This window comes from Lissotriton helveticus, chromosome 9 (assembly GCF_964261635.1).
Source record: "Lissotriton helveticus chromosome 9, aLisHel1.1, whole genome shotgun sequence".
NCBI classification, from domain to species: Eukaryota; Metazoa; Chordata; class Amphibia; order Caudata; family Salamandridae; genus Lissotriton; species Lissotriton helveticus.
In genome coordinates this window covers 980,540,877-980,559,526 of record NC_136070.1, presented here as the reverse complement: position 1 = coordinate 980,559,526, position 18,650 = coordinate 980,540,877, and the positions used below count along the sequence as shown (strand labels likewise).

Genomic DNA, 18,650 nt, shown 5'->3' with positions numbered 1-18,650 from the left:
GCCTGGGTCAGCTCCGCGCCTCCCTGATTTTCAGGGAGCCAGAGCAACCCCTGCCCAACTACGAGAATTTTATGAGGCCATGCACCTCATTTTTGGGCTTCTTTGGGTTCCACGCCTTGGCGGCCCAGTGCCAAATACCCCTCCCCTACAATGGCTTGACACCGAGACTCCTGAGGGCAACCCCCCCGGCGCCGCTAGCCATATTCTGATTCCAGATTACCTGGACCCAGATCGGCACCAACCAACGCTGATCCCGGCACCGACTGAACCTACAGGTCCTAGGTCGTTTCCTGAGCCTTATTTTGATAGGTTCGGAATAGAAGAAGATTGGGAGGATTCGCTGGACCCTTTGCAAAACCAGCCTTATCAAGAAATGGACGGGTATGAGGAATTAGGTGAGGCCAGCGGACTGTATACCTCTCCAGATTCTGGCCTGCTTTCTCCCCCTCCCGAGGCTATGGAGGAGGGAGCGTCATATGATATGGTGGTGCAAAGGGCAGCTGAGGTCCTGGACCTTGAGCTCCCTTCCATGGCAGCCAGGTGTCTCCTCTTTAGAACCCTCATTGCCATTCAACAAGGCCTTAGCTGATGTCCTAGTGGGAGCCTGGTCCAGGCCCAGCACAGAGGCCCCTTTAATTAGGACAATTGCCGACCGCCCTGCCTGGGCGACTTGAAATTCCTCTCCGCCCACCCTATCTGCCAGCCTTGCATTGTGGTTTCTGAACACTGCATGTTTATTGGTCCCTTATTCCCACTCCCTGTGGGGAACTGTTGCGCAACTGCTGCCAAAGGTCTCCAGGGAGGCCCAGGCCATCCTCTCCCAAGCAGTATCAGACAGGAGAGATACAGAAATGTTTGCCATCCGTTGTGGTCTTGAGACGACGGTCTCATTGGGCAGAGCGATTTCATCGACAGTGGCTGTTCGAAGCCACGCCTGGTTGAGAACATCGGCTGTTAGGGCTCTCTCTTGGCACTCTAAAGACCAACCCTCATTATTTAAATCCCCATTGTAAATCGATTCCTCAAAGGTCTTGTACATATGTTCCCACCTGCCCCTTTCATTATGCCTCAACGGCACCTTAATTTGGATCTCACCTTCCTGATGTGTGCTCCATTCGAACCTCTGCACAACTGCCATCTCTGGCTGCTCACCTTCAGAACAGCCTTTTTAGTGGCAATCATATCTGCCAGGAGGGTGAGCGAATTGCAGGCTTTGTCAACCCGGCCTCCTTCCCTAAAGATATTCCCTGACAAATTGGTGCTTCGCACGAAGGCCTCTTTCCTCCCGAGAGTGGTAACACCATTCCATGTGGGGCAATCTTTTACCTTGCCCACTTCCTCCGCATCCCTCTAAAGAAGAGGAGCGACTCCACCGTCTGGATCCAAAAAGAGCGTTGTCATTCTACTTTGACCGCACTAGAGAGTTCCAAGTGGACGATGTTGGAACGAAGAAAGGTTGTGAGGTGCAGAAGAGGACTATATTGCGATGGGTCGTCCTTTGCATCAAAATTTGCTACACTCTGACCAAAAAGCAGCCTCCTGAAGGCTTAAAGGCTCACTCCACCAGAGCTATGGCTGCCACCACAGCGTTGCAACGTGGCGTTCCAGTCCTGGTCATTTGTCAGGTAGGAACGTGGACATCCCTGTATACTTTTACCAAGCATTACTGCCTTGACAGACAAGTCTGCAGGGAAAGCCTCTTTTATTGATCTGTCCTGCAGGATTTTCTGGTCTAACTTGTCCGCAGTCCCTCATCTAGGGATGGTATTGCTTGGGTTCCTTTCAAAGGTAAGGAATCTGCGGCTAGATGTCTCTTTCAGATGAACAAGTTACTTGCCTTCGGTAACTCCTTATCTGATAGACACATAATCTAGCCCCGATCTTTGTTCTGCCTCACCCCTCAAAAGAGGATGAAAGACTATCGGCTAGACTTCAAATGAGCCTTACGATTTTACATCAGTTCCACCAAAGACCATTGGGTGGATGATCTGTTTTTAGTGGGGTTCTCAGGGGCAATGAAAGGAGAGGCACTGCAGAAATTGACTTTGTTGAGGTGGATAGTCCTCTGCATTAAGGCCTGCTACACATTGGCCAAGATGAAGCCTCAGGAAGGACTGAGACCTCATTCCACCACTGCCAAGGCTGGTTCCAGTGCACTGGTATGTGGAGTGTCTTCACCTAAAATCTGTCAGGCCTCAATGTGGGCGTCCCTGGTCACATTCACGTAGCACTACTGCCTTGACAGCCAAGTCCAATAGGACATTTTTCACATCTAGTCCTGCAGGACGTTTTGGTTTGAGACCACTGCACAGATCCTATAATTCTTTGCTGTTTATTCTAGAGGTGAGGAATCTGCAATTAGAAGTACCCATCAGAAGAATAAGGTTCTTATGTTCAGTAACTCTCTGGTGGATACTCAATCTAACTGCAGATTCCTCACTGGCCTCCCACCTCCCCATTCTTTGAAATGATCTCCTTTAACTATTTTAACAATCTAAACAGGCTCTTAACTAGAGATCTGCACTACCCACAATTGTTTATGCTCTACGTCAAAGGTGCAGAAAGACTAAAACAAGAAACTAACGTAAATGTGCAGGGGTGACACTGACATGCAGCTTCGGTCCTTCCCTCCTGGGGCTCAATGAGACCAATGCAAAGCCACACCATGCCGCCTAGTGGTGTGCAGGAGCAGTCTGAGAAAACTTCCTAAGCCAGTCTGGCACTTAAAGAAACACATTTACTGTACTTTCTAGGTGCTGTGGGAAGACAACATAACATGTGGAAAATACACCTGAAGACCAGGAGAGGAGGTGCTGAGAGCGTGTGTAGCTTTGTCTTAAGCGCTTTCTAAAAGTTAGCCGATCAGATTCCCCTCTTAAACGTATGGGGAAAGATTTCCAGCACTTGGTAGATTAAACTGATAAGTCTGTAATGTGCAAATCTGAGTATCGGGACACACAAAATGGCCTGATTAGCAGAATTAGTGGACAGTCCTGGAGTATATCCCTTTAATGTAGAAGAAATAAAGTCAACGGACACTTGAGCAAGGCTTTAAAGATCACGCTTCTGTAAATCGGCAGGACATGACCCCATTGTTGGAGAAAGTGCGATGGCATTTGTTCAGCCCTGTTACAAGGCATGCAAAAGTTGCAGTTATTTCACAAGCCACAGTGCTGCTTGAGGTTAGATTAAATTAGTCATCTAGTCTTGACTACAATAGAGATGTTCACCGCAGGAATATACCGCTTGGTTTTTCTCTATAGAAAGATTATTTTAATGCTTTTCTGTTGAAAAAGCATTTGTTAGCCACCTTTGTGGTTTGAGTGTCCCTGATAAGCTACTATCTAAACTCACCATCATACAATCTTTATTTGGATGACAACAATAAAAGACCACAAAAAACATCACATACTTATATAACACATCTGCATAAACTACAAATAAGTTTAACAAACAGGTAGCAATAAAAACAAAGTAAAAAGCACCCCATATGCAACAGCGCAATAACCTGCCAGGTCTATCTCGCCTGGACATCAGTGCTGCTCACAAGAAACAAAAAACAGCAAACAAAACATGTTAATTGGGGAGCAGGTACACCAGGGTGGAGCTTACTTGGGGAAAGTAACAGTGGGATTATAAACTGCTTTCATGACCTACTAAAATAGTTGCAAAACATTTAAAAGTGTAAAGTGTTCTGCGAAAACCTATTGTCACAACCGCAGGGCAGCATATGACCTAGTTGAACCCATCCCCTAGGTGAGACAAGGAGATGGTGTAACAAATTAAATCTAAACCTGGCAAATTGAAATCTGTCTCTCATATTGGGAACCTGCGCTAGCCTGAACAGTCTTTAAAAGCATGTGTCCCCTCACCTAGGATTTCATCAGCTCAACCTCTTCCCTAGTTAGCAGGGCCCGCTCAAGGAACAGCACCTTTACTGTTTTCAATTCTAGGGGCAACTATGAGTGGGTGTCAGAATGCACTAAAAAGCCCGGGGTATTTTGAGGGACCTACAGAAGTCGTCTTAAAAATTGATTTTCTGCTGCCTGGATTTTATCAATCTACACGTACCCCCAGACCTCGCTGCCGTGCCAGATCTGAGACACACAGTTAACCTGGTAGATCTTGAGTAGGATGCCCAACCAGCATGTGAAGCTAGCCATTGCCCTGGTGATTTTAACAAGCACGGGTCTCCTTCCCTCAATCATTGGCTTCCAGTTATTCCTCGCATAAAATAATACCCCAAGGTAGGGAAAAACTGAGACATTTCCCAGGGTGTGGTCGGTCACTTTAAAGGTCTTAGAACTAATAGACCGTGGGCCAACAACCATGACATAAGATTTGGTGAAATTTACTGCCAGGTCCAAATCCCCATAAAGGCAACAAACTTGTCTAGAAGTGACTGAAACCCCCTGGCCGTACGGGCCAAGAGAACCATATCTTCGTCATATAACAATACTGGGAGCAGTATCTCACCTGCCCTCGGAAAATCTACCTGAGCCGAAAGGAGGGCTTGCTTTAGCTCATTAACATATAGGGTGATGAGAAAAGGCGCAAAAATACACCCCTGCCTTACACCCCTTCTGGTGGAAAAAGAACAAGTTAGAGCAGCGCCTTGCGAAAAGCGCACTTATGCAGATTTGTCAGAGTGTAGATTGGCTAAAAGAGGCACTATGTTCAGGTCCACCCCTAATGCAAGAAGCAGAGCCCACAATTTTGCATGGTTAGCCCTATCGAATGCAGGCGTAAGGTCCTTGCATGCCAGGTGGAAGGATTCATGCCGGGCGACAGTGTACTTATTAATAATTAAATTAAATAGAGATTCAAATGTTGACCTGGCTGAAGCCATATGGAACCTCTAACGGGATGTAATTAGCATTGGGCCATGCCATCAGCCTGTTAAGGTTTACCCTCCCAAGGACCTTCACTACCGTATTTCTCAATGAAATGGGGCAGTAACACTGTAGGGTTGTCCTTACCCCCCTTCTTAAGCACTGGCGCAATCACCACCGTCAACCACGAGGAAAATGCCCCCGCCCGCGCAGCCATGTTCAACACCTGGGTCGGAAGAAGACACCAAAACTCAATATCAGCCAGAAAGAGGTCCTGGTTAAGATGCCCAGGGTAGCTTCATCGGGTGCAAAAACTACAGTGGTACTCCACATCCCTGCTTATACCCTGACCTCGCCCTCTGCCACCTCCCCAAAGTTATAGACCCCTTCAAAGTGGGCAGCTATCGAAGTTAATGCTTAAATTACATGCTGTTCCAGAAGTGTAGGTAATTGTCCTATGACCTGTGGCCAAAGCTCTTCTTTCTTTTCGACCTTATCAAGTGGAATGAGGATCATGCATCTCCATTCTGGCAGCCAAGGAGCCATGCCTTAAAGAAAGTTCCATTAAAGTTCATGGGCTGGCGTCCCACGGCCAGGGTGATGGGGCTGAGATGCAATAGTAGAACTCTCTACAGCCGGGATAGGGACTCACTTTTTGGATTTTTTGTTTATGTAACTCTGGAATAATTTCGATGCACACAGCAAGTTTCCAGAACCGGAAGTGCTTCATTTTGCTGAAAAAATTAATTGGAAGCTGTTTTTTATTAGAGTTTCTAGATCTCTCTATCAATGACTGATTGTTTTGCTCTCTAGTACACCTTGCCTGACACATTCCATGGGAAAAATCTGCAGGGAATGAAGAGGAGAAAAGGCTTTCTTGCCTTCAGCTCTACAATAGATCATTACTGAGAGTTGACTCTTGCTCTGCCTGTACTTCTGGTTCTATAATTTAACTTTTAACTTCTCGACTACAGGAATGGTAGTGCTTGTCTACTTCTGACCAACAGCCTTAAAGGGGATCACCGTCATACCAGTAGTCTGTTTGCCCATCTAGCCATTGATGCGTGTGCAGACACACGAAGATGTTGTATGCCTGAGAATATTACTCCTGACCTAATGCTACTGGATATTTCATGTAGACAATAAACCTGAGTAGTGGGGACCCCCTTGCAACTTTAGTAAATGGCCTGTACTGTAGTGAATCCCAAAGAATAGAGGACATTTTCTCAAAGCTGCACTGCTACTAGAAGTTCTGAATGAACTTTTGAAAATCTGAAAAACTTTTATTGGAGATTCAGGATCAACTTGCCAACACTACTTGAATAACATCCAAACTGATTGGGCTTAAGTTTGCCCACTTAGTGTTTTTGGCAAGAATGTTCAGGCTACGGCAGGACAACCTGACCAATATTTCCAACATAGTAGAGTCTGTTTTTTTAGACGTAGCCAGCCTTCAGGTTAAGCCCTCAGAAAATACTTTACAGCCAGAAAAATGTCTAGATCCAAAAGTAAAAACTTCAGCTGAATCAACCACCAACTTGTATCCAGCAACTTCTGTTTGCAAGTCTGCTGCAGAGGATGTCTGGGTCCTCGTCAACCTTTTGGAGATCATGTTTTCACATTTCTTTACATGCCCAAGGGATAGCCTTTTTCCATTGCCGTCCTGTATGGGGAATGCCTCATAGACCTCCCTCCCGCCCTCCTCTTCTGTAAAATGACCTTCTAGGTGTTAATAAGGTTCCAAGTTAGCTTTTGTATACTGCCGCAGTTCAAATTCTATCCCTGACATTCCGTATGTGGGTGTGGAATGCTTGCTTTTAAACTGAGGTGGCGCCTAAACACAACTCTAAGGTAAGTAACTTGTTTTTCTTTGCCAAATGAACAACTATTCATGGAATTTCATATTTGAGATTGGCCGAATTCGCCTTTCTCTTCAAATTGTGCTATTAAGGCATCTTTATCACTCACAACCTTTTGTCTTGCTGCCCATGTCATGATCATTTTTAAGTTAAAGCAGTTAAGCTTAACGGGGCCTCCAATTACTTCCACCTAAAGGGAGAAAATTAATCTTTGACTTGGCAATGGTGTGCGGAAACGATATGAGTTCTTTTCGTGCGCATTAACTACGGTCCCCAGATGCCTGCCTTTTCGACATCGACACACTGCTCTTTATGGCCCTAATGGCATTCTTACCTTAATTGCAAGACAACTTTTGTTCCTCATTTAAATGCAACAGTCTTGTCTATCAACAAACAGGAGTGTGCACACACCTACACCAGCTCAGTTGTCTGATGGTGTGCATGGAATTTGAAATAATCTAAGAACATATAGCTGTCCATACCTCAAGTCTTCCAACACCAGTATTCTTTGCAGGCTGTCTGATACTCAGTACAAGTGCAATTTGAATAAATTCTATATCATCCTGTAGCTCAGGCATGACGATTACAGTCATTGGATCTGTTTGCGTGTTGACACAATTGTAATAGTAACTTCAGGGTAAAATTGGTCACATGACTGGGTCAATTCAAATAAATGCAAATTTAAACTTATCAGTCAGTTCTGGTTGATAGGTTTCTACTTGGGTGAGGGCGTACTCAGGAAAAATATAATTCCAACATTGTCCCACCACAAATGTAGAGCTGCCATTTTGGTGTTTATTTGGGGAGGGGGTTGGGTTATTTCGTTTTCTACTGACATGATCCTCAAAGATTAGGGTCAAATAGAGGGTGTGGTGGGCAAGAGGAGTGAATCAGAAGAAGTCAAGTTGGAAATTCCACAGCACATAACAACTCAATAGCAATTTCATGTGAATTCTGAAACTTTTTTGTGTATATAAAGCAAAGTTCTGTAAGATAGATGGGCCAACTCTACTCTAGTTGCCATTAATAATATCTAAAGATAAGGGCCTCTTATATTACCGGGAACCTGCAAAAAAATTGTGAGATGTTACTGCCCACCAACCTTCTTCATCTCCTTCCTCAATTAGAGACCGTTGTTGCGAATCTCCTGACAGAACTTGTGTCACCACGCCAGTAGTCAGCAGGCATCGTTTCAAGTAGCTTGTTCTGCATGGCCCTTCTGGGTAAAGGGAAAGAATAATTAATGTTCACCAGCTACTGATTGAGAAACTCCCAGCATAGGTTCATGGCTTTACTTTTGCCAAAAACAAATACCTGTTTTGCTGGATTTATCTTGAAAAAAAATGTTTTAATTGAAGCTGGTTCACTAGGGCATCGAGTGCCGGCAGCAAGGCTTGCTTTTGCCACAGCCACACCCAAGTTTTCAGCAGAAGTAGTTTTGGCAAAAAAGGACTTAAGCACCAATGGAAAATTAGACATTTGCAAGGAAGTTACACCTGAGGTGGCGGTCAGGACCAAGCCCTCTGCATCTTAAGAAAAGCCCTAAAGTTGCCCTTCCTGCTAAAAAGCAGCAAGGTATGGCAGACTATGGCTGAAGAGGTGGGGAATGGTCTAGATAGCCTGAGAAGGCCACATGTTGGGCAGATAGTAGCTGGTTGGTTTTTTGGGGAGGGAAATCAAAATAAAACGTTTGGAATCGTAAGTTGAACAGAGGCAGGTGCAATGGCGACTAGAATTTGGTGCATATAGTCCGACTGAAAATAGAGTTGAAGTATGCAGCATAGTGTGGATGAATAAGAGCTATAAGTGGAACTCATAGAAGAATAGCTCATACACATTTGGCCTCATTATACTGTAGCTTGGCAGAATGTTCTGTCATCATGCAGGAAGAAACAACTGTTCCCATAGGCTGCGAAAGTTATAGACCTAAGGCTAGGAGTCAAGGTGTTCAGTAACTAGCACATACCATATTGCTATTCTTAATCCAAATATGCCTTTACTCAATCAAGTCCAATCTTACGGTTATATCGGAAGAGAAGAGGAGGGCATGGTGAACACATCTTGAAGATGGGATTCTGAAATGCAGGAAGGCCACAGAAATGCTCTTTGATCTCAAAATTCTCTTTGTTTAAAGTTCCGGTAGTAGGCATGTGGTGAAGCTTTTACAGGGTGTTAATAATGGACAAAGGTTACACCAGAGTGCTTTGGTAACCACAAATAATTAAGGCTTAAAGTACTGGAGTTCCTGCACTATTTAGTAACTTTCTTTTCAAATTGCCATTTCTCTGTTTTAATAAAATGGTGGTACAAGTTCACTTATAAACAGGCACTGATGGATTTCATGTTGTTCCAGGATGATGTGCAGAGTTTGCTGAAAACACTACAGCTCAGTACAAGGCAACTTCACCACATGTGTGGGCATTCCAAGGTAAGTGTGACGGATACAATCTTTAGACTTATATTTTGTACAGCTTTTTTAATACTGTTGATGGATGTAGTCCCTTGCATGGTATCAATTTCCCATATTTTTTGTACTACTACTGAAATATCTGTGTATATGAAGATACCCTGTTGTTACCTAAGTTAGCCAGTGTCGAGACATTGGATGTAACAGGCACTCCCCCTGATCTATTTTCTAAGTTTCTCAGTATGCATGGTAGAATTTGCTTTCATGCCCCTCTTGGCTACCACCCGTTTGAATGTATTGTGTGCTGTAGAAATGGAAGCATTAATAAGACTCTAAAATTATCCCTACTACTCTATACGCTACCCTGTGTCTAAATCTCAAAAGTATCTCTTGCGCCAATTTATTATTTTCTGCTCTAGATTTTACTTGGGCTGCGGCAAATATCTGATGTTTCATCTAAATGCATTCGATACTTTTTCTGAAAACATATTTTTGTGTACTTCCTAAGACAGTTACAAATGTTTCATTAACCAATATTAATATACTGGGTTTTTAGGCATCCTTTGTGTTGATGTGTTTGCCGATGTTGGCATCATCTCTATTGGCATGTTTTGTTTGCTGGTATTTTCTATGTGCTGAATTCTCTTGACTTATATGTGAAGACATCCCACTTCTGTTTTCTATGGATGTTTTTTTCACTATTTTCATTTGCTAATTTTAGAGCGGCTAGTGGTCTTTCACAGGTGTACCTGAAATCTGTGGTGATTTTCTGGAAAACAACTTCATGTAAGGCTAAATACTACCAGCAGTCTGTCATGACTGCACTAGGCAGTATATCTACTACATTGACCCTCTGAATAACTAAGTCATTTTTCCTCTTCTGCTCATCACATTTGACATATATTTATCCTTATAGTGTCAGTTTTGTTTAATTTGCTGAGCTGTCTCAATAAGAATACAAACCTGGATTAAAATTGTTCAGGAAGTACTTGAACGTTTTTGTTTCTACAAGGAACCATCATGGATTCTATTTTTAGTATAGGTGTCACAGCCATTCAGGTGACTGTCGGTTCGAGGCATGTGGGCTGCTAAATTCATATCTATTGCATAGATCGCCGCCTAGTGTTGGGTCCGGATGATTGCACATTGTTGTCCTGGAAGAGTCTTCGAAGTATCACGAGATAGGTGGCTCCTCCCCTGGACTACAGTGCGCATGGGCATCGACTCCATCCCCAGATTGTTTTTTTCCGCCATTGGGTTCGGATGTGGTTTCGACGTCTCCGTGTCGGAACCGTAAAACTTTGTTCTTAAGGCCAAAAGGCCTTCGTTACCTGCGTCGGTATTGTTTGCGTACGGTCTCGAGCATCCTCCGACTCTCTGAGCCGGAATTCTGCGGAGTCGAGTAACTCTTCGGACATCGAGGCCCTCTCGTCGCAGCAAGACCCGGACGAACTTAACATGGAGCGGAGCCCGTTCAAGTTCTGCCCCGTCTGTGGATCCAAATATCCACATATCGACGTGCATCCGGTCTGTAATAAATGCCTCTCGCCGGACCACAACGAGGAAAACTGCATGGCCTGTTCAAAATTCAGGTCAAAGAAAACGCTCAAGCATCGGCGCGCGGCGCGCCTCGAGGCCCAGCGAGCGACCTCGGCACCCGACGACATATTCGACGACCCCGCAGAAGAAGGCGGTAGCCATCATCTTCAGATTTCTCCACCGTCGACGGAGGTCGAGGCGGAGCCCGAAGACCAAGTCGAAGGACAGGCCCTGGACCTTGAATACGTCGAGGAGGTAGGGGACGACGACGAAGTTTATGGGGCCGCGGAAGATAGCTCAGAGGAAGAGCTATGCCCCGAAAGATACATGACTCAGGCTCAGGTCACGGGATCGCCACTCGGCCTTACCCACGACCCAGCACCGCTATCCCCGGCCCCGCTTTCTGACCGGCCACGGACATTCACGCGGAGCCGCCATTACACGTATCGAAACCGAAACCTTCGGATTCGACGGCACCAAAGATGGCCGACGTCCCATCAAAATCGAAACCGAAACCATTGGATTCGACAACACCTAAAATGGCCGTCGTCCAACAAAAAATAGCGAAGCCTGCTCCATCATTGACTACGTCGACCTCCGGGCCACAGAAGTCGAAGAAGGCTGTCGAGTCAGCAGCACCGCAAAAGGTGCCCAAGGAATCATCCTCTAAGAAGGACGTCCATCAAGTGTCAAGCACAGTTGCTCCGGCGCGGACCTCGAAGACTGTTGACACACCTTCGGCCGCCTCTGCGGCGCCTACCAGTAAGCGCACAGTCGAGTCAAAGTCAACTAAAAGCCATGACCCGAAGACAGGGGGCACTACGCATCGGCACAAAGATGCCGGATCGGCAGCAACGGCGTCGGCGCCAAAGGCTGCAACTAAGCCTCGACCCGTTAGTAACAAAGATTCGTCGACGGAAAACTCGTCGACACCGAGGGACTCCGACGCTACCGAACATCGGCCGTCAGTTTCTAAACCCTCTGCTTCCTTCACTAAGCAGGTCACCGACTCCCTCAAACGTATTCGGGAACAGACTTTGTCGTCAACGGCTCCCACGCCGTCGGCTCCGAAATCGGTGGACACACCTCCGAAGACCTCGGGCAAGCTTCTCTACTCGCTTCCACCTAAGGTGGCACCGAAGGCATTTGCACCCAGATCGGTGCCAAAAATCGCTGACACGTCGGACACTTCCACGCACGAAAGCTTGGATCGACACCACGCCTCTGAAGACCAATCAGAGCATTACATCGATGCCCAAACGGGGAAATTGACCCTCTACAAAAGGAAAATCACTTCCCAACCACTGGAATCCTATGTCATTCCACTGAAAAAGAAAAGGCCGGCACAGGACATTCCTGCCCTTGTTGAACCTGTTCTGCCACCACCAAGAAGGAGTCCATCACCTTCCCCCGACCAATCAGGTGGAGAGGATGATAACCAAGATGACCAGTACAATTTCCCAGTTGACAATGACCCTGATGTTCAACTGGACTCATATGGCGATACTGGGGACCAAGGTGGACATCAGGTGGTACAAGATCCACAGGGGTTTGGGGCACGTACATCACCAACAGAGGATTCAGCAGCGTTTAATGCTTTAATAGAGCGGGCAGCGGCAAATCATGATGTGGACATGCATGCTGACCCGGTAGAGGAGGATTTTTTGTTTGACACTTTCTCTGTCTCAGACAGAACAGTTAAAATACTTCCTATGCTCAAAGGTGTCCTTAAACATGCACCAGAAATCTTTAAGGAACCTACCAGGGCACGAGTGGTGAACCCACGTATCGAAAAGAAATACAGGCCGGCACCTGGAGACCCTGCATATATTCGGGGACAGTTGCCTCTGGATTCGTTGGTGGTCGCCAATGCCCGCAAGAGGGCGAACTCCCAAACAACGGGTGAAGCTCCTCCCCCAGACAAGGAGTCGAAAGTGCTTGAGGCATCCGGCAAAAGGGTGGCTGCGCAAGCTTCCAATATCTGGCGTATAGCAAACACACAGGCACTATTGGCACGATACGATAGGGCGCATTACGACACCCTAGAACAGATCCTTCAACACCTACCTGATCAGTTTAAGGAAGGGGCCGAAATGCTCATACAAGAGGGAAAGCTCATCTCAAACGCAGCAATAAAGTGTGCACTTGATGTGGGTGATACAGCGGCTAGGGGGATTAACACTAGCGTCATGTTAAGGCGACAGGCTTGGCTTCGCATATCTGGATTTAAACCCGATATTCAAACTACAATACTCAACCAGCCAGTCAATCCAGACAGACTGTTTGGTCCAGATGTTGACACCACCCTGGAAAAGATTAAAAAGGACAATGAGACTGCTAAGTCCATGGGGGCGCTTCAGTCTCAACAGTTCAGGGGAAGCACTTTTCGTCGCTCAGGAGCACGTGGTGTTACCAGAGGACAGTTGGGTCAACAAACACAATTCGCAAAAAGTGGTGCACAATCCTCGTACCCCAAGCAGGGTAGAGGGGGTTACAGAGGTAACAGTGCCAAAGGCAGGGGCAGAGGGAACAACAACTCCCGTTCCTCTGCCGCCAACAAACAGTGACTCTCTGTCACTGCCCCCCGACCATCCAACACCTGTCGGAAGGAGACTCCAGCAGTTCCTGCCAGTCTGGACGTCCATCACCACGGACAGGTGGGTGAGAAAACTTATCCAGTACGGTTATTGTTTGGAGTTAACATCCACTCCTCCCAACATTCCCCCAAGACACCGTCCTATGTCGGCAGAGCACTTGCACTTATTGCAGCAGGAAGTTGTGGTGATGCTGCAAAAAGGCGCAATCGAGCTCGTACCGGTGGAGGAGGAAGGAACAGGAGTCTATTCCCTGTACTTCCTCATCCCAAAAAAGGACGGATCCCTCAGACCCATTCTGGATCTACGCCCTCTCAACATGTATATACTGTCGGAACACTTTCACATGCTAACACTGCAGCAAATTCTTCCACTGCTAAACCAAGGGGACTTCCTAGCAACCTTGGACCTCAAGGATGTTTATTTCCACATCCCACTCCACCCATCCCACAGAAAATACCTCAGGTTCACCATTCAAAACAGGCACTATCAGTTCAAAGTCCTACCCTTCGGGGTGACTACTGCCCCCAGAGTGTTTACAAAGTGTCTGGCGACAGTGGCGGCGCACCTCAGACGGCAGAACATACATGTCTACCCGTACCTAGACGACTGGCTTGTTCAAGCAAAGTCGGAACGACAGTGCGCCACAGACATGTCCCACACTATTCACCTCCTTCACAGTCTGGGGTTCTCGCTAAACTACCCAAAGTCGCACCTTCAGCCAGCCCATGTGCGGCAGTATCTAGGCGCAACAATAAACACCCTGACTGCTATGGCTCAGCCAAACCCAGTCAGGATCGACACAATTCAATCGCTGATCCAGAGGTTCAGGCCGCAACACTCCCTACCAGCGAGAGTGTTCATGCAGTTGATAGGCATGATGGCCTCCTGCATCTTCATAGTCCCGCACGCGAGGTTGCACATGCGTCCGCTCCAAGAATGCTTGGCAACTCAGTGGACACAGGCTCGGGGACAACTGACAGACCTAGTGTTGGTGACCGGTCGGGCATACAACTCTCTGCATTGGTGGAATCCACACAACCTTTGCAAGGGACGACCGTTCCAAGAGCCAGTGCCACAGATTATCCTAACGACGGACGCATCTCTCCAAGGGTGGGGAGCCCATGTGCTCCACTACACTGTGCAGGGACTGTGGTCCACCCAGCAACAGAAGTTGCACATCAACTACCTAGAATTGATGGCAATCTTCATGGCGCTAAAGTCCTTCAAAGTACATCTGTGCAACAAAGTCGTGTTGATCCGGACGGACAACATGACAGCCATGTACTACATCCAAAAACAAGGAGGCACTCACTCGCCACAGCTGTCTCATCTGGCTCAGAGCATGTGGAAGTGGGCCATTCAGAGGAACATTTTCCTCATGGCAGAACACCTCCCGGGCAAGGACAATCAGATGGCGGATCTGCTCAGCAGATACAGCCATCAAATGCACGAGTGGGAGATACATCCATCAGTACTCCACCCGTACTTCCAGCAGTGGGGTCATCCAGAGATAGACCTGTTTGCCACAAGGGAAAACGCAAAATGCCAAAGCTTTGCCGCCAGGTTCCCTCACCCGGAATCGCAAGGGAATGCGATATGGATGAACTGGTCAGGCAAATTTGCGTACGCTTTTCCTCCAGCGCCTCTCATTCCGCTGGTGGCAAGAAAGCTAAAGCAACACTCGATGACTCTCATCCTGGTTGCTCCAACATGGGCACGCCAACCATGGTACACCACGTTTCTAGAACTTTCCGTGGTACCGCATCAAAGGCTGCATCTCACATCCAGGCTCCTGACGCAGAACCATGGAGACATTCAGCATCCAGATCCGCAACAGCTCAATCTGGCGATCTGGCTCCTGAGGTCTTAGAATTTGGCTACCTCAACCTGCCTCCAGAATGCATGGACATCATCCGGGAGGCAAGAAAGCCCACTACCAGAGCTTGCTATGCAGCAAAGTGGAAGCGTTTTGTCATTTACTGTACAGACCACACTATCAACCCGCTAGATGCATCCATTCCTAACATCATCTGCTATTTGTTACATCTTTACAAATGCAATCTAGCATACGCTTCCATTCGGATACACTTATCCGCCATAGCGGCTTATCTCCAGAATAGGCAGCATCTCTGTTTTCAGGGTGCCTGCCATTAAAGCCTTCCTAGAGGGACTGAAGCGAGTCATTCCTCCAAGAACACCACCAGCTCCAGTGTGGAACCTCAATGTGGTCCTCACTAGGCTGATGGGTCCACCTTTCGAGCCACTGCACTCCTGCGAAATTCAATTTCTAACATGGAAAGTGGCTTTTCTCATTGCTATTACATCGCTCAGACGTGTTAGTGAGCTGCAAGCGCTCACGATCCAAGAGCCATTCATCCAAATACATTCAAACAGGGTAGTGCTCCGCACTAACCCCAAATTCCTTCCTAAAGTAGTGTCACAGTTTCATATCAACCAAACTATTGACCTACCCGCATTCTTCCAAAACCCACAAACAGTAGCAGAAAGAATGCTTCATACATTGGACGTTAGGAGGGCGTTGATGTACTACATTGACAGAACGCAACACTTTAGGAAAACACAACAACTTTTTGTTGCCTTCTCAGCGCAGCACAAAGGCAACCCCATTTCCAAAGCAGGAATAGCCAGATGGATTGTTAAGTGCATTCAAATCTGTTATCAAAAGGCTAAGCGTACTTTAACAATACCCTCAAGGGCGCACTCCACACGCAAGTTGGGGGCCTCCATGGCTTTCCTGGGGAACATTCCTTTAGAAGACATTTGTAGAGCACCACACACATTTACCAAACATTACTGTGTTGATGTGCATTCCAAACAGCAAGCAGCTGTAGGACAGGCTGTTCTCAAGACACTTTTTCAAGCTTCTGCAGCTGGCACGGGCAACCGCCCTTAATGGAGGGACTGCTGTGTATTCTATGCAATAGATATGAATTTAGCAGCCCACATGCCTCGAACTGAATATGCTACTTACCAGTATGCATCTGTTCTTGGCATGTAGGGCTGCTAACATTCATATCGCCCGCCCTCCTCCCCTGTGCCCGTAGCGGCTGCAGATACTCTCTTGCATTCATCATTAGCATGGACATCCTTTACACTATTTCACTCCATCTCTGCCACAATGGCTAAAAACAATCTGGGGATGGAGTCGATGCCCATGCGCACTGTAGTCCAGGGGAGGAGCCACCTATCTCGTGATACTTCGAAGACTCTTCCAGGACAACAATGTGCAATCATCCGGACCCAACACTAGGCGGCGATCTATGCAATAGATATGAATGTTAGCAGCCCTACATGCCAAGAACAGATGCATACTGGTAAGTAGCATATTCATTAACTGTGCTTCCTGTAGTCTCTGCAGTCACTCATGTGGACGACGCTTTGGGTTCCAACCTGGACCACAAGAAGTTACGCTTTATACACTTTTCAGCATTAAAGCATCCTGGGGTGTGAAGACAATGAAAGCAAGAGTGATAGCTGAACTTAAAAGGACAGGCCATCCAATGCACCTCCACAAGGCAGACTATGGGGTGTAAATTTGGTGTTCACCATCGCTGCATTAGATATGGGTAAATGCCATTTTGATACCAACTTCAAAGTGTCTTGCTCACATTGCTGTCTTTCCGGACAGTAAGATACGGAAATCTTCGGATATTCTTAGCATCTGTTGCTAATGGATACTACCTTCTCTCAGGTTCATCACCTTATGAGTCTCCCACGTGCCAAACTAGATGAGGAAAACTCCAAGCAGTAGTACTCCAGTGGCACCACAGACTTTAATTCTGACTGTACCTGAACATGACCACATTGAGTTATGTACAGCACCGCCTGGTTCATTGTTCCTGTTATTATGAGCCTGATGTGCCCATGTCCAAAGTTTCTCTTCGGTCCTTACTTACTGAACTCTCCAACTTAGTTTCCATGACAGCATGTACCAGGGTCTAAAGCTTAAATAAGATGTTACATGCAGCTGTCTCTCTGCGAGTCCCATTGCATCTACCTACAGGGTAGGAGTGGCCATTTAATCAACTAGGCATACCCCTGGAAGGCTGAACCTTTGGAGCCTGGTTTGGAAAGCATGGAGGCTTATCTGAGACTAGCCTTTACAATGATGTTGCAGTGCTCTGTATTTACCACGACTGTTAGCTGTATCAGTTTAAACGCTTAATATTTGAGTATGGCACGGTAGTGCAGCTGCTTTAGGAGTCATGGCGGGGCAAGTCATAAGAACAAGCAGCCCTTTCAACGAAAACTGCCTAACAGTACCCGAGTGTGCCTGTCATGAATACTAGCAGGACGTGAGTCAAGGGTGTACGCTCATAGTCGGGTCATTTTCATTCTTACTGCTATTGATGTAACTGCTGTCATTTTGCAATCTTTATTTTTGCTGTCACTGAGTCTTGTTGTCCGGGCCTTTAGCTCAGATTGTTGTCGCAGCCTGTTGGATCCTATTGCTGTCATCTTATGCTACTAGATAGCAACTGTTAATCAGTCCTAATGCTGAATCTATCTGGTACACTCAATACTTTCTCGGCTGTTCCGTTTGTTGGTCATTTTGCTTTTATTCCCTCATCTATGGATAACGTTGGCAAATACCTAGATATGTGAATGGCAGTATGCCACATAGAATACAAGAATACAGCACAACTTCAAGGGTGAATAAATAGGGATGCCCTACAGCAGCTTTGGTTAATGCATGTGTCACATTTATTAGAATGTGGACCTGGTAGCTGGTCGCTGTTCTAGATGTGTACAGAGGTGATACACTATGTATTCATACCTAGGCTGTTGGTGGTTCTTCCTATCTTCCTGCTCGAGAGCAACTCGATGTCTAAATAGTTGAGCAAGAAAGTGATGAGCATGTTCAAGTGTATCCCTCTAGCGGATCACATTTTGTCCAAATCTATTTCTGTGGCATTTTCTCACGCAAGAGACCTTTACTATAACAGGTATCCGTGTGTGTGTCTCTCCCTCTCTCTCTTTGTGTGTATAGATATATCTTCACTGACAAGCAAAGGTTAAAGTTAGTTATAGTTAAGTATGGTAAGAATATCTTTCTTTACATTAAAAAAAAACCTTAGAAAGTCACTGTAAAAACAAAAGGTTAAAATGATTTTATATTTAGGTGAAAATGGCAGTTTAAATGTGACATTTTAAACCAAAAGAAAACACAGAAATTCACCAGTTATAGTTAGCTGAAGTAACTATAACTTACGCTCTCGCCATGTACAGTGAAGTCATCATTGCCGTCATTTCAGATGCCATGAGTTGAGTTAGCAATAATGTCACAGAACATGTCAGTGATGTAATATGTGAGGTCATAAGCAGTGCATGGCGAGGGCACAAGTTATAGTTAATTCAGTTAACTCTCTTTGGTGAATTGCAGTGTTTTGTTTTG

At 46.3% G+C, this 18,650-nt stretch overlaps 1 protein-coding gene across 1 annotated transcript in view; it reads left to right on the top strand.

Annotated features, from left to right (window-relative positions):
* The window catches only part of FANCD2 (FA complementation group D2), a 909,275-nt gene that overhangs the window by 840,019 nt on the left and 50,606 nt on the right, over window positions 1-18,650 (top strand). The window contains exon 41 of the mRNA XM_078661284.1: window positions 9,045-9,119. Coding sequence (XP_078517410.1) covers window positions 9,045-9,119 — 75 coding nt within the window. The remainder of the gene's footprint in view (window positions 1-9,044; window positions 9,120-18,650) is intronic.